We start from the raw sequence: 22,596 nt of genomic DNA on the forward strand, positions 1-22,596 counted from the left end.
ATGGGGCTGCCGCTAGCCCGACTGGTGGCCCTCTGCTTGGCCCTGACCTGGGCCAAGGGCACGGAGTCCCGGAGAGGTGAGAGCGCTGTGGGCGGGAAGGGCCGGCAGCCCAGAGCCCACGTCCTAGCGGGGAGGGCGAGGTTCTCTTCCTCCGCCCGGGCTTCGGGTGGATGCCCGGGCCAGGCATCCTGCAGCCCCCACGTTGCTGACTTTGGGTGGAGGGAAGGAAGGCTGACTTGGGTTCCCACCATCCTTTTGAAGGTGATCGCCCGGCCAGAGTGTGTCCGGAGATAGTCCCCGGGGGACACACCGGGCTGGGCTGCTGTCTGGTAGTGTGCGGGAGGCAGGGGCCGGCCAGGAGGGGCCAGGCGTGGGAGGTCCCCCTCCCGGGTATCAGGGGCTTTGGACATTCAAGGGCAAGATGGCCCTTCTGCAGAGAGGGCTGTTTGGACAGAGAAGACACTGGGATAGTAGGAGGGGCCGTCTCCATCCCAGCTGGGCTGCTGGGGAGACAGCTGGGCAGGGGGCCTGGTGCCCTGTGGACGAGCAGGGCGGGGCTCCCTCTGAGGGCTCCGGCACCGTCTTGCTGCTGGACAAGGGTCGGCTGGAGCGGTGGAGGGTGCTGCACGGGGCACGGATGGACAGAGTGCGGCAGGGGCCAGGAGGGGGGCGCTCTGGGCCGGGCTGACAGGGTGCCTGGAGCCCCCAGTCCCCGCTCAGCACACGGCCGCGTCCCCGCAGGGGCTGGGTGGGGCCTCGGGGGAGCCAGGTGTCCTTTCAGGGGGCAAGGCCTGGTTGGCGGGATGACCAAGGCCTAGCCCCTGCAGGGGACCTCCACCGAGGCCCTGAGCTTTGGCTGGGCGCTTCCAGAGGGTCCCTGGCGGCCAGGGCTGCTCACGCCTCCCCCCACTGCGCCCACAGAAGGCAGAACCCGGAACCACGGCCACAGCGTGTGCAGCACCTGGGGCGACTCCTACTACAAGACCTTCGACGGCGATGTCTTCCGCTTCCCCGGCCTGTGCGACTACAACTTCGCCTCCGACTGCCGGGACGCCTACAAGGAGTTCGCTGTGCATCTGAAACGGGGCCCCGGCCGCAGCGGGGGCCACCCGCAGATCGAGTACATCCTGCTGACCGTCAAGGACGACACCATTTACCTCACCCCGCAGCTCGCTGTGGTGAACGGGGCCATGTGAGTGGGTCAGGCAGGGTCCCCTTCCAGGTCCTAGTGACGTGGCCGCCCGGTCCCAAGAGCACGGGCGAACCCGGCCAGGCCCCCAGCGCCCCATCCCCAAGCCCAGCGCACCCTGCACCCCCAGCCGGCCCGGCCCTTGTGAGCCCCGGTATCTGGCACACGGCTAAGGAGAGTGCTGGGGCGTGAGTCCAGGTCACTGATTCATTCAACAAACACTGATAAGCCCCTACCAGGAAGCCCCATGTGTGAGGGACTAGGGGGAGATCAAGGGCTTTCTTCACCCTGTGGGTCTCCGACATCCCCCGTGCTGGGTGCCCACCAGGCTCTGGGCGTGGCCGGCCTGGTGTGGGTGGCCCAAGCTTGGGGTACAGGAGCTGGGCGGGGCGGCCACCCCGCTCTGTTCCCCCATTGTCTCTGGAACCTTGGGGCTCTGAGGGCCATCCTGTCCATCGGGTTCCCCACCTGCAGGGTCTGTCCTTTCCCTGAGGCCTGGGGGACTTTTGTTTCCCTGCAGAGGCTGCAGCCCAGGGGCCCCCGGGCTGAGGGTGGGGGAGGACACGGGGCCCAGAGGCAGTTTGGGTGGGCACGGGCCCGCCCTGGGCGATGGGGTGGGCAGGGGAAGCCCCCACCAGGGTGCAGCCTGGCCCTCCATCCTCCCGGGGGGCCTGCCCAGAACAGAGCCCGTGGAGGGGGTGTGGCTCTGCCCGGGACCAGGTGCCCAGGGGTCGGCCAGCGCCCAGCCTCAGCCCCCGGCTGGGCGGGTGCTGTGTGGCCTGGTCTGACCCGTGCCCCCTGCAGGGTCATCACCCCGCACTACAGCTCCGGGCTGCTCATCGAGAAGAGTGACGCCTACACCAAGGTCTACTCCCGCGCCGGCCTCGCGCTCATGTGGGACCGGGAGGACTCGCTCATGGTGCGTGGGGCCCGAGTCACAGGCGGGGACGGCCCCTCCACGGGCCGGGGGACCCCAGGGGACACAAGGCGGGGTCAGGGAGGCGTGGCTGGAGCACCGTGTGGCCTTGGTGCTGGTAGAGAGGCTGGCGGCAGGGGGGCTAGTTTGCCACCCAGTGGGTGGTCCCTCCAGACTGGGGTGGGGGCCGGCCCTGTCCCTCCCCAAACCCCTTCTGATCCTCCGCGAGGAAGGGACACCCCTGGCTGACCCTAGCTGTCCACCGCAGCTGATACTCTTTGAACAAGGTTCTGAGGCCAGCCCGGCCCTGGGGGTTGGGGGGCTCGCCCTGGCTGCCCGCGACCCGGTGGTCCTGCTGCGCCATGACCTGCTCCCCTTCCCCCGACCCCCGACAGCTGGAGCTGGACAGTAAGTTCCAGAACCACACGTGTGGCCTCTGCGGGGACTACAACGGCCTGCAGACCTACTCTGAGTTCCTCTCCGATGGTGAGGGCCTGCTGGGGGCTTGTTGCGCGGGGTGTGGGCAGGCTCCCGGGTGCCCCGGCTGAAGGGCTGTGCCCCGCAGGCGTGGTCTTCAGCCCCATCGAGTTTGGGAACCTGCAGAAGATCAACAAGCCCGAGGTGGTGTGTGAAGACCCGGAGGAGGTGCCGGCCTCCGAGTCCTGCTCTGAGCACGTGAGTCGCTGGCCGGGGACCCAGACCCCGGGGAGGAGCCGTTCCCGGGGAGGAGCCCGTGGGGGCGGTGCCCGCGCCTCTCCCTTGAGTGCCCGCGTCTGCAGGCCTCCTTGGCTGCTTGGGGGGCCGCCACCCGCGAGCAGCGTGGAGGCGAGGGGGGCGCGAGCAGCCCCCCCGTCACCCACCTTCCCCACCCCCCCCCTCCGCCAGCGCGCCGAGTGCGAGAGCCTGCTGACGGGCACGGCCTTCGAGGACTGCCAGGGCCTGGTGCCGCTGCAGCCATACGTGCAGGCCTGCGTGCAGGACCGCTGCCAGTGCGCGCAGGGTGGCTCCTGCGTCTGCAGCACCGTCGCCGAGTTCTCCCGCCAGTGCTCCCATGCAGGCGGGCGGCCCGGGAACTGGAGGACAGCCACGCTCTGCGGTAAGCACCCAGCCTCCGGCCCGGGGTCCGGGGCCAGCGCCCTGGGGGCCGGCGGGGTCGATCCCCGGGGAGTGCCGTGCCCTGGACCGGAGCCACGTGTGTGCCGACCCAGCGGCGTCCGTCCTGGGCAGGGTGGGAGGCAGGCACAGACCCTTGGGGGTGCCCCCGCCTCCCTGCTCCGCCCCTCGGGTAGGTGGGTGCTCAGGGGCCAGCCTTCGCCTTTGTAGCTAAGAGCTGCCCCGGGAACATGGTGTACCTGGAGAGCGGCTCGCCCTGCGTGGACACCTGCTCGCACCTGGAGGTCAGCAGCCTGTGTGAGGAGCACCGCATGGACGGCTGTTTCTGCCCGGAAGGTGAGAGCCAGGACGCCTGCGGGTCGGCCGGGCGGAGGGCCCCGCCCGAGCGCCAAGCTGCCTGAGCGCGGTGGGTGTGCGGGCTCGCCGCCCGGGCCTTGGTTCTCAGCTGCGCTGAGGGGATGGTGACGGCACAGTGCCCCCCACGGAGATCAGGGGACAAGGCCCAGGTAGAGGGGACAGAAGTCCTGTAGACCCTCCCCCAAGAGACACACGCTGTGTCCTCAGGGAGTCGGATGGAGGGTCGCCTTACGCGTCACCCCCGGAGGATAAGGTCTGAGCCCCAAGGCAGGTCCCTGACCAGCGCTGTGTGGGAACCACAGCTGTCCCCCAGGGACCAGGGGTGACTGCGGGCGGGAGGGCCGCCTGGCAGCCGCACCTCAAAAATTGTGGCACTTCCCGAGGCTGGCCCCCGGCTGCGGTCCTGGGAACAGGAGGCCCTCCGGGGTGATGCTGGCGCTTCTCGGGGCCGGCTGAGTGTGAACATCCCGCCCACCTGTCCCAGGCACTGTGTACGACGACATCGCGGGTGGCGGCTGCATCCCCGTGAGCCAGTGCCACTGTAAACTTCACGGGCGCCTGTACAAGCCCGGAGAGCAGATCACCAGCCACTGCGAGCAGTGGTGGGTCCTGGCGTGGGAGCTGGGGGTCCCCGTGTCGGGGCTGGTGTCCCGGTGGGGAGTTGGTGTGTCCTGGGTTGGGGATGGGTGTCCCAGGGTTGGAGCTGGGGGTCACTGGGTCGGGGCTGTGGTTCCAATGGGAGCTGGGAGTCCTGGGGTCAGGGCTGTAGTTCAGGTGGTAGCTGCGGGTCCCTGAGTCAGGGCTGGGGTCCCTGAGTCAGGGCTGGGTTTCAGGTGGTAGCTGGGGGTCCCTGAGTCAGGGCTGGGGTACAGGTTGGTCTGGGAGTCCTTGGGTCAGGGCTGGGGTTCAGGTGGTATCTGGGGGTCCCTGAGTCAGGGCTGGGGTCCCTGAGTCAGGGCTGGGGTTGCAGGTAGGAGCTGGGAGTCCTGGGGTTGGTGCTGGGGTCCCAGGGTGAAATCTGATGGGTCCTGGGGCTGGGGCTGGGTGTCCCAGTGTGGGAGCTGAGGGTCCCTGGGTTCGGGCTGTGGTTCAGGTGTAGCTGGGAGTCCTGGGGTTGGGGCTGGTGCTGAGGTGGGGGCTGGGGGTCCTGTGGTCGGGGCTGGTGTTTTGGGGCAGGAGCTGGTTTGTCCTGGGGTCCTGGGGTTGGGCTGGGGTCCCAGGGTGAAAGCTGATGGGTCCTCGGGTTGGGGATGGGGGTCCCAGAATGGCAGCTGGGGGTCCCGGGGTCTGGTCTGTGGTCCTGGGGCAGGAGATGGGGTTCCTGGGGCTGGGGCTGGGGCTGGGGGTCCCATCATGGGAGCTCGTGGGTCCTGGGTTTGAGGCCTGGGTCCTGGGTTTGGGGCTGCGGTCCCAGGTTGGGAGCTGGTGGGTCCTGGGGCTGGGGCTGGGGGTCCCAGGGAGGGAGCTGGTGGGTGCTGGGGCTGAGGCTTGGGTCCTGGGGTGAGAGCTGATGGGTCCTGGGGTCGGGAACGGGGGTCTCGGCAGACAGGAGTGGCAGACGAGCCTGACCCTGGCCCCGCTGCCCCACAGTGAATGCGACGCTGGTCGCTGGGTGTGCACTGACCTGCAGTGTCCCGGGACCTGTGCCCTGGAGGGCGGCGCCCACATCAGCACGTTCGACGGCAGGAAGTACACCTTCCACGGGGACTGTTACTATGTGCTGAGCAAGGTGGGCTGCCGCTCAGGCAGGCTTGCGGAGGGGAGCTCGAGACCCCCGCCCTCTCCCGCCCCCCAGGCCCTGTGCGGCTGCAACGCCCTCTGGCCTCCCCGCAGGACGCCCACAACGACTCCTACGCCGTCCTGGGCGAGCTGACGTCCTGCGGCTCCACTGACAAGCAGACCTGCCTGAAGACGGTGGTGCTGCTGGCCGACAGCAAGAAGAATGTGAGTGCCCCGTCCCCTGCCGTCCCCGCGGCCCCGGGGTCCCCAGGGCCCTGCTCAGTCCCCCTCGGTCCCCTTGGCCTTGTCCACAGGTGGTGGCCTTCAAGTCGGACGGCAGCGTCCTGCTGAACGAGCTGCAGGTGAACCTGCCCCACGTGACGGGTGAGTCCTGCTCCAGGCGCGCCTCCCCTGGTGCGGGTGGGGGTGCGGGGAGGGCAGCACCCGCACCCCGGCCCCGGCCCCTCACCGCCCGTGCCTTGCAGCCAGCTTCTCCATCTTCCAACCGTCCTCCCACCACCTGCTGGTGAGCACGGCCTTCGGCCTCAGGCTGCAGGTGCAGCTGCTGCCGGTCATGCAGCTCTTCCTGACGCTGGACCCGGCCGCCCAGGGGCACGTGCAGGGTGAGTGGCCCCGCCCGGCCCCCCCGGGGGAGGCTGCCCAGGCGCCTGCCCCCTAACCCCCCCACCCCCGCCTACCCCTGAGCCTTCCCAACCCTATCCTGGCCCCTCAGGCCTCTGCGGGAACTTCAACGGCCTTGAGGGTGACGACTTCCAGACGGCGGGCGGGCTGGTGGAGGCCACGGGCGCCGGCTTCGCCAACACCTGGAAGGCCCAGTCCAGCTGCCAGGACAAGGTGGACTGGCTGGACGACCCCTGCTCCCTCAGCATCGAGAGCGGTGAGGCTCGGCCCGAGGCACACGGGGTTCGCGGGGGGACGTGGCATGTGGGTGGGGTGTGGGGGTGACACTCTCCACTCCGCTCGGCCAGACCGTCCACCTGCTGCTTCTGCCTTGCGGCTGGTTTACCGTGGCCCACCATGGCATTCCGCCAAGTGACATGGCAGAGGGGCTGCGCCTGCTAGTCACTGGGTGGTGGTCCCCATCCGGCGACTCTCCAGGAGTCTCAGACGCCCTTCTTCCCACCTCATCCGGGGAGGTGGAGACAGGCGAGGAGAGGGAGCCCCTGCCTTCCCAGGTGGCGCCGTCCTGTGCCGGCTGCCCTAGAGGGAAGGGCCTCGGTTCCGGCCACAGAGGGGACGGTGTCTGCTCTTGCCCGGGGGACTGGGCAACTGGGCCTAGGGGATGAGGTGGAGGGACCACCCCCCTGAGGATCTGAACCCCACCTGCAGCCAACTATGCTGAGCACTGGTGCTCCCTGTTGAAGAAGACAGAGGCCCCGTTCGGCAGGTGCCACTCTGCCGTGGACCCGGCCGAATATTACAAGGTGGGTGGGCCAGGCCGTGCACCCCCACCTGCCCGATTCGTGCCAGCGCGGCGTGCCCCGTGCCCCTGGCCGAGCCCAGCCCTCTGTGGCTGTGTGTGGGCGCGAGTGTGTGTTTACAGGTGTGTGATGTGGGTCCGGGCGTCTGCAGGGTGTGTGCGGGCGGTGTGCACTCACGGGGTGTGCGAGGCTCGCACGGCTCCACCTGTCCTCACTGCCCTGCCTGGTTCTGCCGCCCAGAGGTGCAAATACGACACGTGCAACTGCCAGAGCTCGGAGGACTGCATGTGTGCCGCCCTGTCCTCCTACGCCCACGCCTGTGCCGCCAAGGGCGTCCTGCTGTGGGGCTGGCGGGAGGGCGTCTGCAGTGAGTGCCGTCCCCTGCGGGGTGTCCTGGGACGCGAGGCGGGCCTTCTCTGGGCGCTGGTGGTTGGGGTGGGGCGGCGGCCCAGTGTCCTCCTCCAGGGCTCTGCGGGAAACCGGCCCTCAGGCACTCTGCTTGCGGGGAGGGCCCTGGAGCTGTGGCCAGGATGCCTTAGCCCAGAAGGGGAGGTGGGTGGGGTGGGGGCACCTGTGTGGCCAAGGTGGTCCCGGGCCGACTGCCCTTTGGGCCCCTTGGCTGGGCGGGTGTCCTGGACGGAGTAGGGGCTCAGGGACAGCCGTTGGGGACTGGGTGTGGGGGCCGTCCTCCTGCCCCTCACGCCGGCCCTCCCCTCCGCAGACAAGGACGTGGGCTCCTGCCCCACCTCCCAGCTCTTCTTGTACAACCTGACCACCTGCCAGCGGACCTGCCGCTCGCTCTCGGAATCCGACACCCGCTGCCTCAAGGGCTTCCTGCCCGTGGACGGCTGCGGCTGCCCGGACCAAGCCTTCCTGGACGAGAAGGGCCGCTGCGTGCCCCTGGCCAAGTGCTCCTGCTACCACCGCGGCCTCTACCTGGAGGCGGGGGAGGTGGTCCTGAGACAGGAGGAGCGATGGTGGGTGGCCTGGGCCGGGGGAGGCGGAGGGTGGGGAGGGCAGGGGGCTGGGCGGGGCCAGCTCTGCTTGGGGAGCCTGCCTCCCTGCCCAACACCACAGAGCCCTTGGGCCCGCCCCCGAAAGGGCCGACCTCACCTGCACCTTCCCTCGCAGCGTTTGCCAGAACGGGAGGCTGCTCTGCAAGCAGGTCCGGTTGATCGACCAGAGTAAGTGGGCGCTGCCCCGCGAATCGCCTCCCACCACCCAGGCAGCCCCTCCCCTCTCCCTTGCCAGCTAAGCCCCCCACCCAGCTTCAGCTCAAGTAAGGTGTCCCCTCCTTCCTGCAGACTGTATGGCTCCAAAGATCCACGTGGACTGCAACAACCTGACCGCGCTGGCCATCCGGAACCCCAGAGCCGCCAGCTGCCAGACGCTGGCCGCCGGCTCAGTGCGTGCTGGGGAGCGGCGTGGTGGAGTGGGGTGCGGGAGGCTCACGTCCGGGCCCTGCGGCTCCAGACCTCTGGACACACGGGCCTCACTGGCCCTCCCCATCCCTGCGGGGAGATGGCTGCCTGTGGGTCTCCACGGAGCCTGCTGGGGGCCAGGGGCCAGTGTGGGGGCCCCTGGCAGGCGGATCTCAGCTGTCTCCCAGCCAGGTGGTGAGCCTGAGGGGCGGGGCTCTGGAGGCTGGACCAAGGAGAGAGGTCAAGGATTAGAGAATCCGGGTGGGGAACGCGACCAGGTGCGTGCAGGTCAGAGAGGGGCGGCCGTGTAATCCCTGAACCCCACTGTCCCACTGCCCCCAGTACCAGACGGAGTGCATCAGCGGCTGCGTGTGCCCCGAGGGGCTGCTTGATGACGGGCAGGGTGGCTGTGTGGTGGAGGAGCAGTGCCCCTGTGTGCACAACAGTGACGTGTACCCCCCCAGGGCCAAGATCAGGGTGGACTGCAACACCTGGTGAGTGCGCAGACCCCGGCCCTGCAGCCGGGCCTCCTCCAGGGGGCCGGTGGTGGTCTGCAGGCCGCCCGCCAGCTGGCTGGCTGGGTCCCAGCCCGACGGGGGCTGGGATAGCGAGGCCTCGTAGGCGGGGTTCGCCAGCCGATGGGGGGCTTTCGCCCGGTACCAGGCCCCGTGCAGCCCCTCCAGGCCCCTCTCCCACTGTCCTCAGCACCTGCCAGAAAGGGCGTTGGGCGTGCACCCAGTCCGTGTGCCACGGCACGTGTGCCGTCTACGGGAACGGCCACTACATCACCTTCGACGGGAAGTATTATGACTTTGACGGACACTGCTCCTACGTGGCAGTCCAGGTGAGGCGTAGAGTGCGGCCAGGGCCTGCCTCCGCTCCGTGGTCCCTGCTGTCCTGACTCTGAGCTGGTCCCGGCCCAGCAAGGGGGCTCCGAGGGGAGGGGCTCAGGGGTGGGAGCGGAGCCCCTCCCTGGCCCTCGGGTTCCAGGACCCTCCTGCGGGTTGGAGGGGGCTGTGGGGGCACAGGGAAGGCGGGGCGTGTGTGGGGGCTGGCTGAGGCCCCCCTCAACGTGGGAGGGGCTGAGGCTCGTCCAGGCCCAGCGGCCGGGCCGGCCTGGCTCAGGTGCCCCTGGGCCCCCAGGACTACTGTGGCCAGAACTCCTCGCTGGGCTCCTTCAGCATTGTCACCGAGAACGTGCCCTGCGGCACCACGGGCGTCACCTGCTCGAAGTCCATCAAGATCTTCCTGGGGGTGAGTGCTGCCTGCCCCTGACTGAGGACGCTGGCTCCCGGGGGGCCTTCCCGCCTGGCCGGTGACCGGGCTTTCCTCTGTGCACAGAGGACGGAGCTGAAGCTGGAGGACAGACACTGCACAGTGATCCCGCTGGACGTGGGCCACCACGTGGCCTACACCACGCGGGAGGTGGGCCAGTACCTGGTGGTGGAGGCCAGCACTGGCGTCATCGTCATCTGGGACAAGAGGACCACCATCTTCATCAAGCTGGCTCCCTCCTACAAGGTGAGCCGCCGCCCTGCCCGCCCTGTCTCCCCCCGCCTGCCTGCCCCCGGGGGCCCTCCCTTCCTCGGGCCCCTCCCTTCCTGGGGCCCCTGGCCAAGCCCTGGCCGGCTGGTCTCTGCAGGGCACCGTGTGCGGCTTGTGCGGGAACTTCGACCAGCGGTCCAGCAACGACTTCACCACGCGGGACCGCATGGTGGTGGAGAGCGAGCTGGACTTCGGGAACAGCTGGAAGGAGGCCTCCACCTGCCCGGACGTGAGCAGCACCCCCGAGCCGTGCACCCTGAACTGGCACCGCCGCTCCTGGGCTGAGAAGCAGTGCAGCATCATCAAGAGCTGGGTCTTCAGGACCTGCCACAGCAAGGTGGGCGGGGAGTGGGCGGGGCCCTGCGGGGTGTGGGCGTGAGTGGGCGTGGCCTGGCGAGGTGTTTGGGCCGGAGTAGGCGAGGCATGGTGAGGTGTGGGCGGGAGGAGGCGTGGCCTGGCGAGGTGTGTGGGCGGGAGCAGGCGTGGCCTGGTGAGTTGTGAGCCTGTGGAGTAGGCGTGGTCTGGTGAGGTGTGGGCCTGCCGAGTAGGCGTGGCCTGGCGGGGTGTTGTCAGGAGTAGCCGTGGCCTGGTGACACAAGGGCTAGTGGAGTAGGCGTGGCCTGGTGGGATGTGGGCGAGAGTAGGCGTGGCCTGGTGAGGTATGGGCAGGTGGACAGGGCGTGGCCTGGCGGGGTGTGGGCGGGAGTAAGAGTGGCCTGGTGAGGCCTGGGCGGCTGGAGTGGGCGTGGCCGGGTATGTGTGGGCAAGTGGATGCGTGACCTGGTGGTGTGTGGGCGTGGTCTGGTAACGGTGGGCGTGGAGGGGCGTGGCCAAGGGCCTTGTCCAGTCGCTGCGGGGCACCTGTCCTCCAGCTTCCGCTCCAGCGGCTGTGTCTCTAGGACACACATCCCGAGGTGCAGCCCTCTCTCCAGCACCCGTGGCTGGAGCCCCAGGCTCCTGTGCCTTCCCGGGAGGGAGAAAGCTCACAATCCCCGAAGGCCCAGTCGGCCCTCAGCTGCAGGCGTCGGTGCAGGGGCGGGTCGGCCAGCCCTCTCGGCCTCTCCCGCCAGCCCCACGGGAGCCCTGGGGGACTAGCGCTGGGCGAGCGTGCCCCGGCCCAGGAACCTCGGGGTCCTGAGCTCCTCGGGCGGGCAGTATAGAGCCGGGCCCCACGGAGGCTGTTCCCTCAGGTGGACCCCAAGCCCTTCTACGAGGCCTGCGTCCACGACTCGTGCTCCTGCGACACCGGCGGGGACTGTGAGTGCTTCTGCTCCGCCGTGGCCTCCTACGCCCAGGAGTGCACCAAGGAGGGGGCCTGCGTGACCTGGAGGACGCCGGAGCTGTGCCGTGAGTGCCTACCCGTCCTGGGTGTGGGCGCCAGCGGGCGAGCTGGGGGCTGCTGCACCGGGCGGGGCAGCGCCTGTGGGGGATGGGGTGTATGTGGGCCCCTCCGTCCCTGCCCCCTCCCGAGGATGCAAGCGCCTGTGGGCCCCCTGGGCCACCTGCGGGTCGCCCTCACCGGCCTCCGGGCTCGCTGAGGCTGACCCCAGCCCTGCCCCCCAGCCGTCTTCTGTGACTACTACAACCCCCCGCACGAGTGTGAGTGGCACTACGAGCCGTGCGGGAACCGCAGCTTCGAGACCTGCAGGAGCCTCAGCGGCATCCACTCCAACATCTCCGTGTCCTACCTGGAGGGTGAGGGGCCTCCCGGGGAGGCGGGGTCGGCGGCGTCTGGGGACGCCCGGGGTCACCCCGACACAGGCTGTGTGGGGGCCGGGGACCCCGAGCTGCAGGCTGAGCCAGGCTCACCCAGCTGCAGAGTCTGTTCATCAGACGGTGGCCTTGGAGCCTGAGCTGAGACTGCTCTCGAGGCGAGAGGCAGAAAAGAAGCGCTACCTCAGCGCGTGTGGTCAGGAGGGGAGGCGTCTGTGGGTGGGGGGGCCAGTGCAGGACAAGGGCGCAGCATTTTAGGTGGTGGGCTGGGGAGGCCTGTGCAGGGCCTTTGAGCTGAGGACTAGCTGAGCACTAGGGACATGCAGGAGTGAGCCAGCAGAGGACCTGGGAGGAAGCATCCTACCCCTGGGAGGTGCCCGGCCTGCCCCCTTCCTTGGGATGGGCAGGGCCTGGCTGTCCATCAGCAGGGGGCGGGGCCTGGGTGTCCATCAGCGGGTGGGCGGGGCCTACTGGCCCTTTGGCTGGCTGAGTGGCAGTGTCAGGACCCCAGAGGAGGGAGCCAGGCCCCTGCCTTTCCAGGCCCTGGCCTTCCCGGAGGAACATCTTGGAGGGGTGGACCGGCCAGGCTGAGGAAGACCGCGGGTCTGGTGGACAGGGGGTCCTCTCTGGTGGTCTAAGTACAGCCCTCTGCCCACCAGGCTGCTACCCCCGGTGCCCCAAGAACAGGCCCATCTATGACGAGGACCTGAAGAAGTGTGTCAGAGGGGACGAATGCGGCTGCTACATCGAGGACATTCGCTACCGACCGGGAGTGTCCGTGCCCACGGAGAAGCCCTGCCGGTCTTGGTACGTAAGCTCACATCGCAGGGGGTCTGGGGGAGGGCAGTGCACACGCACAGCTGCATCTGCATACGCACACACACAGTGGCACACGATGTTCACGGTCACACGTGGACACGGGGCTACACACAAGCACACGCGGCGCACGTGCTGACCTGTGGGTGCGCAGGTGCATGTCTGCACACAGGAACCGGGGGGCGGGACACAGCCCCCTTCTCGGGGAGAGCCGTGCCTCGTGCTTTCTCACCCCCTCACCTCCTGCACACTCCGTGGGAACCCAGATGGGGGCTCCTGGAGCGGGCCTTTGGTCAGGGCTGTGCCCTGGGGCTTTGGGCCAGACACGGGGCTTGGGCAGGGAAGGCCGAGGCTGGCTGGGAGGGGCCAGCTTTTCCCGGGCCTGCAGCTTTTGCACTTGCTTTCCAGTGAGTGTACCAAGTCCTCGAAAGTTGTCTGCCGGCTGGAAGAAGGTGAGTTGCCCTCTGCCTTGAAGCACTGGGCGCGGCTGCCCAGGAGAGCCCACAGGTTGCCCTTGGACTCTCTGGCCGGGCCCAGGTGGGCTCAGTCTCCCTCCCCTCCCTCCTCCCTTCTGCCGCACCCCTCTCCCACCTCCTCCTGCCCGTCCTCCCCTCCCCCTCCCTGTGGATTCCCTGGGGCCCTCCCAGCTCAGATGTGCCTCTGATTTGCAGCACCCCTTAGGAATGACCTGACAGTTTGTGTTTCTCCTGCCAGGGAGACAATGCCCCTTCTGGGACCCAGCTTCTGTGTCCTGCTGGGGAGCTCTTAGGGCTCTGGGAACAGAGTCCCAATGGGCGCGGGTCTGCTGGTGGATGGAGGTGGGGGAAACCCAGTCTTCCTCCTACTGGGACAGACCAAGGGGGTCTTGTGATTCTGTCTCGTTCCTGATGTGCTGACCTTGGCCTCCCCCAGGGAAGATTCTCAACTACACCGAGATCGGCCCTCTGTGCTACTGGGAGTTGTGTGGCCCCAACGGGACGATAGAGAAGCACTTGAACATCTGCAGGTCCACCACGCCACCCTCATCTCCCTCAACATCTACCACCACCCGTTTCACCACCAGCACCACCACCATCACCCCTGTCACCACCACCAGCACCACCCCCTCCACGGCCACCAGCACCACCCCCTCCACCACCTCCAGCCCAGGTAAGACCCTGAGTCCGTCCACCCCTTACCTCCTGGGGCTCCTGCCTCCCCTGAGCCCAGCAGGGTCAGCCCTTCTAGGCCGCCCCCATGTCTGCTTATGGTGCGATGGTCAACTCAGGGAATGTCCCCTGGCGCCCCCCAGCCTCACGACCCCATCCCCGAGCCCAGACCCCAGTTAGGGCGACATGTCCCCAGACCGGCAAGAAACCATCCCTAGGGTCAGAGGAAGCAGACAGATGCCCTTAGGTCCCTCTGCGTTTGCTCGGGCTGAAATCGTAGCTACCGCTGAACGCAGCCACCAGGGCACGAGAGACCCGGAGAACAGAACTTGTAAAATGGAAAGACTTTAAGCATCTCCAACTGTATCATGATATCCTCTCCCCCTCCCCCGTGTGACTGCAGTGTCATCTTCCTCTTCAGCGCCTCCGAGTAAGTCAGACTGGCGGCACTTCTGACGGGGCGAGGCGCCCCAGATGTGGGCGGGGCCGGCCGGACACCAGTTAGTGGACCAGAGATGGTGTAGTTTGGTGACTTGATCCCTAACTTGCTGAGCCCAGGGACTCATGCAGGGCACTGTGACCAGCTCTGCGGGAAACACTGCTGGCGGAGAGTGACGACGAAGCCCCTGCCGGCGTGCTTCCTCACTGGACAGGGTGGCCCTTTCCTTATTTCTTTGTTTGGTGTAAGATGTGAGGGAGCCAGTGAAGGGCACTGGGCCAGGGCTCTGAGGCCCGGGTCAGTCACTGGTGTGGCACCCAGGCCTGCTTCCCTCTAGGCCTCGTGTGTTCACTTGCAAAAGGAGGATGGGCGTTTAGGTCTAAGTTGTAACCTCTCTGAGCCTACGCTGGGTTCGAAACAATGATGGTGACAGCCGGTCGTGGGGGTGTCAGAGTTCCCCAAGTCCGCCGACCTCCTGAAAGGTGTCTCCCAGGCCTGGATAACCACCCCGCAACTTGCTTTCTCAGGGTGTTGCTGCTGGTCGGACTGGATCAACGGGCATCACCCCAGCGGCAGCAGTGACGATGGAGACTGGGAGACATTCGACCACGTCTGCATGGCCCCCCAGGACATCGAGTGCCGGTCAGCCACGGAACCCCAACTCAGCTGGGGGGAGCTGGGCCAGGAGGCACAGTGCAATGTCTCCTTTGGGTTCATTTGCAAGAATGAAGACCAGTTTGGAAAGGGACCTTTTGCAGTCTGCTATGACTACGAGATCCGAGTCTATTGCTGCGAGGAAACGGACGGGGGTCCATGCACCCCGACCACCACCATGACGCCAACCCCAACACCGACCATCAGCAGAACCTCCACAGGGACTCCTAGTCCGACACCCAATACCACCTCCACAGTGACCCCAACCCCAACACTCACCACCTCAACAGAGCATCCAACTTCGACCTCCACCACCACGGAGACCACAACCCCCACCACAACCACCACCACAGAGTCCACAACTCCAACACCCACCATCAGCACCACCTCCACAGGGACTCCTACTCCGACACCCACCACCACCTCCACAGTGAGCCAAAACCAAACACTCACCACCTCAACAGAGCCTCCAACTTCGACCTCCACCACCACGGAGACCACAACCCCCACCACAACCACCACCACAGAGTCCACAACTCCAACACCCACCATCAGCACCACCTCCACAGGGACTCCTACTCCGACACCCACCACCACCTCCACAGTGACCCCAACCCCAACACTCACCACCACAACAGAGCCTCCAACTTCGACCTCCACCACCACGGAGACCACATCCCCCACCACAACCACCACCACGGAGTCCACAACTCCTACACCCACCAGCAGCACCACCTCCACAGGGACTCCTACTCCGACACCCACCACCACCTCCACAGTGACCCCAACCCCAACACTCACCACCTCAACAGAGCCTCCAACTTCGAAGTCCACCACCACGGAGACCACAACCCCCACCACAACCACCACCACGGAGTCCACAACTCCTACACCCACCATCAGCACCACCTCTACAGGGACTCCTACTCCGACACCCACCACCACCTCCACAGTGACCCAAAACCAAACACTCACCACCTCAACAGAGCCTCCAACTTCGACCTCCACCACCACGGAGACCACAACCCCCACCACAACCACCACCACGGAGTCCACAAGTCCAACACCCACCATCAGCACCACCTCCACAGGGACTCCTACTCCGACACCCACCACCACCTCCACAGTGACCCCAACCCCAACACTCACCACGTCAACAGAGCCTCCAACTTCGACCTCCACCACCACGGAGACCACAACCCCCAGCACAACCACCACCACGGAGTCCACAACTCCAACACCCACCATCAGCACCACCTCCACAGGGACTCCTACTCCAACAGCCACCACAAGTTCCACAGTGACCTCAACCCCAACACTCACCACCACAACAGAGCCTCCAACTTCGACCTCCACCAGCACTGGGACCACAACCCCCAGCACAGCCATGATCATGGAGTCCACAACTGCATCGACTATCTTAGGCACCACCTCTACAGGGACTCCTACTCCGACATCCACCAACACCTCCACAGTGACCGCAAGCTCAACACTCACCACCACAACAGAGCCTCCAACTTCGAAGTCCACCACCACGGAGACCACAACCCCCACCACAACCACCACCACGGAGTCCACAACTCCTACACCCACCATCAGCACCACCTCCACAGGGACTGCTACTCTGAAACCCACCACCACCTCCACAGTGACCCCAACCCCAACACTCACCACCACAACAGAGCCTCCAAGTTCGACCGCCACCACCACGGAGACCACAACTCCCAGCACGACCACCAGCACGGAGACCACAACCCCCAGCACTACCATCACTACGGAGACCACAACCCCCAGCACAACCACCACCACGGAGACCACAACCCCCAGCACGACCACCAGCACTGAGACCACAACCCCCAACACGACCACCACCACGGAGACCACAACCCCCAGCACGACCACCAGCACGGAGACCACAACCCCCGGCACGACCACCAGCACGGAGACCACCACCCCCGGCACAAGCACCAGCACGGAGACCACAACCCCCAGCACGACCACCAGCACTGAGACCACAACCCCCAACACGATCACCACCATGGAGACCACAACCCCCAGCACGACCACCAACACGGGGACCACAACCCCCAGCATGACCACCAGCACGGAGACCACAACCCCCAGCACTACCATCACTACGGAGACCACAACCCCCAGCACCACCACCACCACGGAGACCACAACCCCCAGCACGACCACCAGCACTGAGACCACAACCCCCAGCACGACCACCACCACGGAGACCACAACCCCCAGCACAAGCACCAGCACGGAGACCACAACCCCCGGCACGACCACCAGCACGGAGACCACCACCGCCAGGACAAGCACCAGCACGGAGACCACAACCCCCAGCACGACCACCACCACGGAGACCACAACCCCCAGCACGACCACCACCACGGAGACAACAACCCCCAGCACGACAACCAACACGGGAACCACAACCCCCAGCACGACCAGCAGCACGGAGACCACAACCCCAACACCCACCAGCAGCACCACCTCCACAGGGACTCCTACTCCGACACCCACCACCACCTCCACAGTGACCCCAACCCCAACACTCACCACCTCAACAGAGCCTCCAAGTTCGACCTCCAACAGCACAGAGACCACAACCCACAGCACGACCACCACCACAGAGACCACAACCCCCAGCACTACCACCACCACGGAGACCACAACCCCCAGCACAACCACCACCACGGAGACCACAACCCCCAGCACGATCACCACCACGGAGACCACAACCCCCAGCACGACCACCAACACGGGGACCACAACCCCCAGCACGACCACCACCACGGAGACCACAACCCCCAGCACTACCATCACTACGGAGACCACAACCCCCAGCACAACCACCACCACGGAGACCACAACCCCCAGCACGACCACCACCATGGAGACCACAACCCCCAGCACCACCACCACCACGGAGACCCCAACCCCAACACTCACCACCTCAACAGAGCCTCCAACTTCGACCTCCACCACCACCGAGTCGTCAACCCCCAGCACCACCACCACCACGGAGACCACAACCCCCAGCACGACCACCAGCACGGAGACCACAACCCCCGGCACGACCACCAGCACGGAGACCACCACCCCCAGCACAAGCACCAGCACGGAGACCACAACCCCCAGCACGCCCAGCACCACGGAGACCACAACCCCCAGCACGACCACCAACACGGGGACCACAACCCCCAGCATGACCAGCAGCACGGAGACCACAACCCCAACACCCACCAGCAGCACCACCTCCACAGGGACTCCTACTCCGACACCCACCACCACCTCCACAGTGACCCCAACCCCAACACTCACCACCTCAACACAGACTGCAACTTCTACCTCCACCACCACCGAGACGAGAACCCCGCGCAGTACCATCACCGTGGAGACCATATCCCCCAGCTCGACCACCACCACAGGGACCTCAACGACCAGCACGACCACCCCTACGCAGACCCCGATTATGTCCTCCCACAGCACCACCATAACCGGCCCAGTTGTCAGCACCATAGTGCCATGCTGCGAGTTGAATGGAGAATACCTCATCCCAGGTGTGTCCCCAGGCTTGTCGCCCGGTTCCCTGGCTGCACACGTTGTTTTCGCGCCTGCTGTGCTCGTGCTCTGGGGAATCGTGCTGGGGAAGAGGCCCCACACGCTGCAGCTTGGCTGTTGGGAAAGTGTGGCGTGGGCTGTCCTCTCGTGGACACCAGGGGACCTCCCTGTGTCCTCTGGTGGCCGCCCTGTGTGGGTGGTGTAGCACTGGTCTCTCCCTTGCAGGCGAAGTGAGATACAACGTTACCGAAGGAGGCATGTGCCATTACGCGTACTGCTTGAAGTCTTGCGAACTCGAGTTCCTCAACTTTTCGTGCCCGTCAACACCGTCTACAACGCTCAGCCCACCCACCACCACCACCACGGCCCCATCATCCACAGCATCAAGTGTGTCGACCACCCTGACCCGCGGGTGCCTGGACTTCAACCCTCCCAGGAAGGTCCGTGCGTTCTTCGCAGCTTTCTCCCCAAGCACCGGGCGCGTGCACCCACCACCTGGGCTCGCAAAGCCCCAGGCGCTGCCTTCCTGCTGGTCACACAGGGCACCCTGCCCCCTGTGCCCCGCACCCTCTGCAGTCAGGGCACAGGGTCTGCCGGAGCCCTCCCGCGTCCCCACCACGTCCCCACCACGTCCCCCTTGCCGTGGGGAGGTGCTGGCGGCCCTCCTCTGGGGCCGGGCTGCAGACTGGGCCCGGCTGACCCTGTGCCCGGGCGGCCCGCAGGAGAACGAGACCTGGTGGCTGTGTAACTGCACGATGGCCGTCTGCAAGCACGACAGCACCGTGGAGCTGGTGGAGGTGGAGTGCGACCCCCCCCCGATGCCCACCTGCTCCAACGGCCTCACGCCCGTGCGCGTCAAGGACCCGGACGGGTGCTGCTGGCACTGGGAGTGCGACTGTAAGCCCCTCCCCGCCGGCTCCCTTCTGTGTGTGTGCTGGGGGGCGGGGTGCAGTCCGCAGGTGGGACAGGCTGGCTCTGATGGCTGAGGGCCGGGCACACGTCCGGAGGGACTTGAGTCGCCTCCAGCTTACTCCCCTCCTCAGGCAGGGGTCCGGGAGAGGGAGGGGTTTGCCTGGTGGGGCGCGGCCACCTAGAGGGGCTGCGGCCTGGGGCAGCTGGGGTTGGGAGTGAAGGCAGCCCTGCCCTTCAGAGGGGACGCACTCGTGGGGCCCTGATGCCCCACGCACCCCGGGCAGCAGGCTTTGGGGCCTTCCTCCGTTTCCACTTGCTCTCCCCCCTTGTGCCTTGTCCCCTGACTGTGTCCCGTCCCCGCCCCCGGGGCTGGGCGCCGGCCCACCTCGGCCGCTCCGCAGGCTACTGCACCGGCTGGGGGGACCCGCACTACGTCACCTTCGACGGGCTGTACTACAGCCACCAGGGTGCGTGCACGTACGTGCTGGTGGAGGAGGCCGTGCCCACCGTGGACGGCTTCGGGGTCTACGTCGACAACTACCACTGCGACCCCCGCGACCGGGTGTCCTGCCCCCGCACGCTCATCGTGCGCCACGAGACGCAGGAGGTGCGGCTCGAGACCGTGCAGATGGCGCCCATGACGGTGCAGGTAGGTGGACGGCGGGATCTGTCGTCCGAATGGGGCGGGCTGGTAGGGCCGGTGTCAGCTCCCTCGCTGGGGGGGGCCTTGCCCCAGGGCTGCGCGGGGGCAGCGCTAGGCGGACATGTCAGCTCTCCTCACAGGCCCTCCGGGGCATTGAGGGACCCCGTGACCCCCCACCCCTGCTCCTGCCAGGCACCCTGGGCACAGGTCTGTGTGGCAGAAGCCCCCTCCCCGAGGGCAGGGGCTCTGTGCGCCCCACGTGGAGTTGTCATTTCCCATGGCGTGGGGAGCCCTGCCCCCTGCACGGGGTCCTCCAGGTGTCCGGGGGCTCAGAGGACAGCGCCCTGGCTACCTGGCCCCTGGGACTAGTCAGGACGAGGATCCAGCCCAATGCGGTGGGAAGGAAGAGGGAAGGCGGAGGGGCGCGGGCACAGTGTGAGGGTGGGGGGACCCGGGTGCTTTCCAAAGGCACCGCGCGCTCCGGTCAGACCCACGAGGCTCCCGCCGGCCCTCCCTGACCCGGTGTGTCGGCCACAGGTGCAGGTGAACAGGCAGGCCGTGGCGCTGCCCTACAAGAAGTACGGGCTGCAGGTGTACGAGTCGGGCATCAACCTCGTGGTGGCCATCCCCGAGCTGGGCGCCCTCGTCTCCTACAACGGCCTCGCCTTCTCCATCCGGCTGCCCTACCGCCTGTTCGGGAACAACACAAAGGGCCAGTGTGGTGAGCCCTTGACCTCGGCCCCCGTGCCCTGCGCTGGGGAGGGCGGCTGGGCAGAGGCTGTCTGTGGGCCCCGCCAGCCCCGCTGTGGTTCTCTGCTCTGCTCAGGGTCCCCGCAGCCATCCTCCCGGGTTTGGGCCCGGCGGGAAGCCAGCAGGAGTGCACTCTAGCCTGTGCCCTGGGCCCTGGGCAGCTGGGCACCAGGGAACCTGGGCGGGAGGAGGGGCGGGGTCTCAGCGGCTTGCTGGGTCTGCTGGACGGACTGGGCGGGCCCGGGCACACGGGGACCTTCTCCCCCACCCAGGCACGTGCACCAACACCACCGTGGACGACTGCGTGCTGCCCAGCGGGGAGGTCGTCGACAACTGTGAGGTGGCGGCTGACCAGTGGGCGGTGAACGACCCCTCCAAGCCGCAATGTCCCCACACCAGCTTCACCACCCAGCGCCCGGCCACCTCGCCGTCTGCGGGCAGCACTGCCGGGAGCAAGGCCTGCGCGTCTCCTCTCTGCGAGCTCATCAAGGACAGGTGACCCTGACCCCCGGCCGGCTGCCGCCTCGGCCACTCGTGGGCTGCAGGCTCCCCGAGCGCAGCCTCCCCGCTCTGTGACCCCACCTCATGGGCAGAGAGGAGGTGGCAGGGGCCGAGTGTGGGGCTGGGAAGGCAGAAGGTGTCAGGGCACCACGAGCAGGTGCCGGTTCACAGAGGGGCCCAGTACTCCGGCTCCAGGTTTCCACAGGGCCGAGTGGCCTTGTTTGACATCCGTGTGCCCTTTGCAACCCCACGAACCTCACCTGCCTCCTGGATCGTGCAGGGGCCTCTGAGCTTGCAGCCTGGGGTAGACCAGTTGACGGGGCAGAGCAGCATCGGGTACCTATAAAGGGAGGCAGATGTGGGCTTAGACCGACAAGGGGTGCTCCCAGAGCTGGCCTCATAGAGCGAGCGCCTGGCCCCCGGGGGTGTGCGTCATGGGGCTGGGAGGCCCTCGCAGTGTTGCGGGAGGGGGCATCTTGGCACCCAGCGAACATGGAGATGCAGGACTTCCATCTCCGGAAGCCAGATTGCCCGAGGCCTCGTCCTCGGGCCACAGCGAGGGCCCCCCTCCCCCAGGGCCTGCCCGGCTCCCTCTGCTTCCACCGTCAGCTGGCTTGTGTCTGTCTGGTTGGATGCAACCTGAGCTCGGCTCCAGGAGGGCAGCCCGGGCGGAGGTGGGGGTCAGGGGGAGTGTGGGAGAGGCGGGGCCCCATGCAGACCCTGACAGGCCCCACCCCACAGCCTGTTCGCACAGTGCCACGCCCTGGTGCCCCCGCAGCACTACTACGACGCCTGCGTGTTCGACAGCTGCTTGGTGACCGACTCGGGCCTGGAGTGTGCCAGCCTGCAGACCTACGCCGCCCTGTGTGCCCAGGAGGGCATCTGTGTCGACTGGCGGAACCACACCCGCGGGGCCTGCCGTGAGTGCCCGCCTGCCCCGCCCGCCCCGCCCAGGCTGGGGTCCTGCAGGCCAGGGGGCTCTCAGGGCTCTGCCTGAAGCCAGACTGGGGTGGGGCGGCCTGGCACACACAGAGACCAGCTTTGCTGAGCACGGCTGGGCTGAGGACGGCGTGGGGGTCTGGGTCGGGCAGCACCGGGCACCTGGCCACCCTCAGCCTGGGTGGGAGGATGGGGTCCTTCCTGGCAGGGGCTGGGCAGGACAGTCACTTGCGGGGCGGATCCAGGCTGTTCCCTCTGACTCTGGCCCCTCGGACGCCTGCCTTCTCCCGCAGCGGTGAAGTGCCCGGCTCATCGGGAGTACCGGGCCTGTGGTCCCGCAGAAGAGCCCACCTGTCAGTCCAGGTGAGGCGCCCGTGGAGGCGCCGGGAGGGCAGCCTCTCCCCTCTGGTGGTGCTTCTGGGTGGCTCCGTCTGGGCCTGGAGTTCCGGCCTGTCCCCACCGCCCATCTCATCGCGCCCTCCCGCCCCCAGCCCTTCCCAGGAGAACAGCACCCAGCTGGTGGAAGGCTGCTTCTGTCCCGAGGGCACGGTGAACTTCGCCCCCGGCTTCGACGTCTGCGTGGACTCGTGTGGTAGGCTGCCCCCCGGTGCCCCCCGCCCCCGCTGAGGCTGAGCCCTGCCCGTGCCGCACCAGGGCTGTGCTCACAGCGGCTGCTGCCTCTCCTTCCTAGGCTGCGTGGGGCCCGACAACGTGCCCAGAGAGGTAAGCCAACCCCTGGGTGCCGGGGCCGCCTTCTGCCACAAAGGCCGAATTTTGGGGTGTAGGAAGGGCTGGACATGAGA

General features: G+C 67.2%; 1 protein-coding gene across 1 annotated transcript in view; it reads left to right on the forward strand.

The window, feature by feature from the left end:
- Nucleotides 1-22,596, forward strand: part of LOC116151586 (mucin-2-like) — a 47,903-nt gene continuing 25,307 nt past the window's right edge. The window contains exons 1-38 of the mRNA XM_064491809.1: nucleotides 1-76; nucleotides 922-1,192; nucleotides 1,994-2,108; nucleotides 2,501-2,591; nucleotides 2,671-2,780; nucleotides 2,991-3,201; nucleotides 3,429-3,554; nucleotides 4,060-4,177; nucleotides 5,166-5,304; nucleotides 5,409-5,519; nucleotides 5,609-5,678; nucleotides 5,780-5,917; nucleotides 6,028-6,192; nucleotides 6,645-6,739; nucleotides 6,977-7,103; nucleotides 7,458-7,713; nucleotides 7,868-7,920; nucleotides 8,041-8,141; nucleotides 8,500-8,651; nucleotides 8,863-9,001; nucleotides 9,301-9,411; nucleotides 9,499-9,678; nucleotides 9,800-10,039; nucleotides 10,893-11,049; nucleotides 11,266-11,397; nucleotides 12,075-12,222; nucleotides 12,640-12,683; nucleotides 13,144-13,380; nucleotides 14,346-18,047; nucleotides 18,274-18,488; nucleotides 18,771-18,945; nucleotides 19,362-19,609; nucleotides 20,141-20,324; nucleotides 20,626-20,848; nucleotides 21,596-21,774; nucleotides 22,087-22,156; nucleotides 22,285-22,385; nucleotides 22,485-22,516. Of these exons, the coding sequence (XP_064347879.1) occupies nucleotides 1-76; nucleotides 922-1,192; nucleotides 1,994-2,108; nucleotides 2,501-2,591; nucleotides 2,671-2,780; nucleotides 2,991-3,201; nucleotides 3,429-3,554; nucleotides 4,060-4,177; nucleotides 5,166-5,304; nucleotides 5,409-5,519; nucleotides 5,609-5,678; nucleotides 5,780-5,917; nucleotides 6,028-6,192; nucleotides 6,645-6,739; nucleotides 6,977-7,103; nucleotides 7,458-7,713; nucleotides 7,868-7,920; nucleotides 8,041-8,141; nucleotides 8,500-8,651; nucleotides 8,863-9,001; nucleotides 9,301-9,411; nucleotides 9,499-9,678; nucleotides 9,800-10,039; nucleotides 10,893-11,049; nucleotides 11,266-11,397; nucleotides 12,075-12,222; nucleotides 12,640-12,683; nucleotides 13,144-13,380; nucleotides 14,346-18,047; nucleotides 18,274-18,488; nucleotides 18,771-18,945; nucleotides 19,362-19,609; nucleotides 20,141-20,324; nucleotides 20,626-20,848; nucleotides 21,596-21,774; nucleotides 22,087-22,156; nucleotides 22,285-22,385; nucleotides 22,485-22,516 (9,042 nt within the window). The remainder of the gene's footprint in view (nucleotides 77-921; nucleotides 1,193-1,993; nucleotides 2,109-2,500; nucleotides 2,592-2,670; nucleotides 2,781-2,990; nucleotides 3,202-3,428; nucleotides 3,555-4,059; nucleotides 4,178-5,165; nucleotides 5,305-5,408; nucleotides 5,520-5,608; nucleotides 5,679-5,779; nucleotides 5,918-6,027; nucleotides 6,193-6,644; nucleotides 6,740-6,976; nucleotides 7,104-7,457; nucleotides 7,714-7,867; nucleotides 7,921-8,040; nucleotides 8,142-8,499; nucleotides 8,652-8,862; nucleotides 9,002-9,300; nucleotides 9,412-9,498; nucleotides 9,679-9,799; nucleotides 10,040-10,892; nucleotides 11,050-11,265; nucleotides 11,398-12,074; nucleotides 12,223-12,639; nucleotides 12,684-13,143; nucleotides 13,381-14,345; nucleotides 18,048-18,273; nucleotides 18,489-18,770; nucleotides 18,946-19,361; nucleotides 19,610-20,140; nucleotides 20,325-20,625; nucleotides 20,849-21,595; nucleotides 21,775-22,086; nucleotides 22,157-22,284; nucleotides 22,386-22,484; nucleotides 22,517-22,596) is intronic.

The sequence above is a fragment of the Camelus dromedarius genome, chromosome 12 (assembly GCF_036321535.1).
Source record: "Camelus dromedarius isolate mCamDro1 chromosome 12, mCamDro1.pat, whole genome shotgun sequence".
Taxonomy (NCBI): Eukaryota; Metazoa; Chordata; class Mammalia; order Artiodactyla; family Camelidae; genus Camelus; species Camelus dromedarius.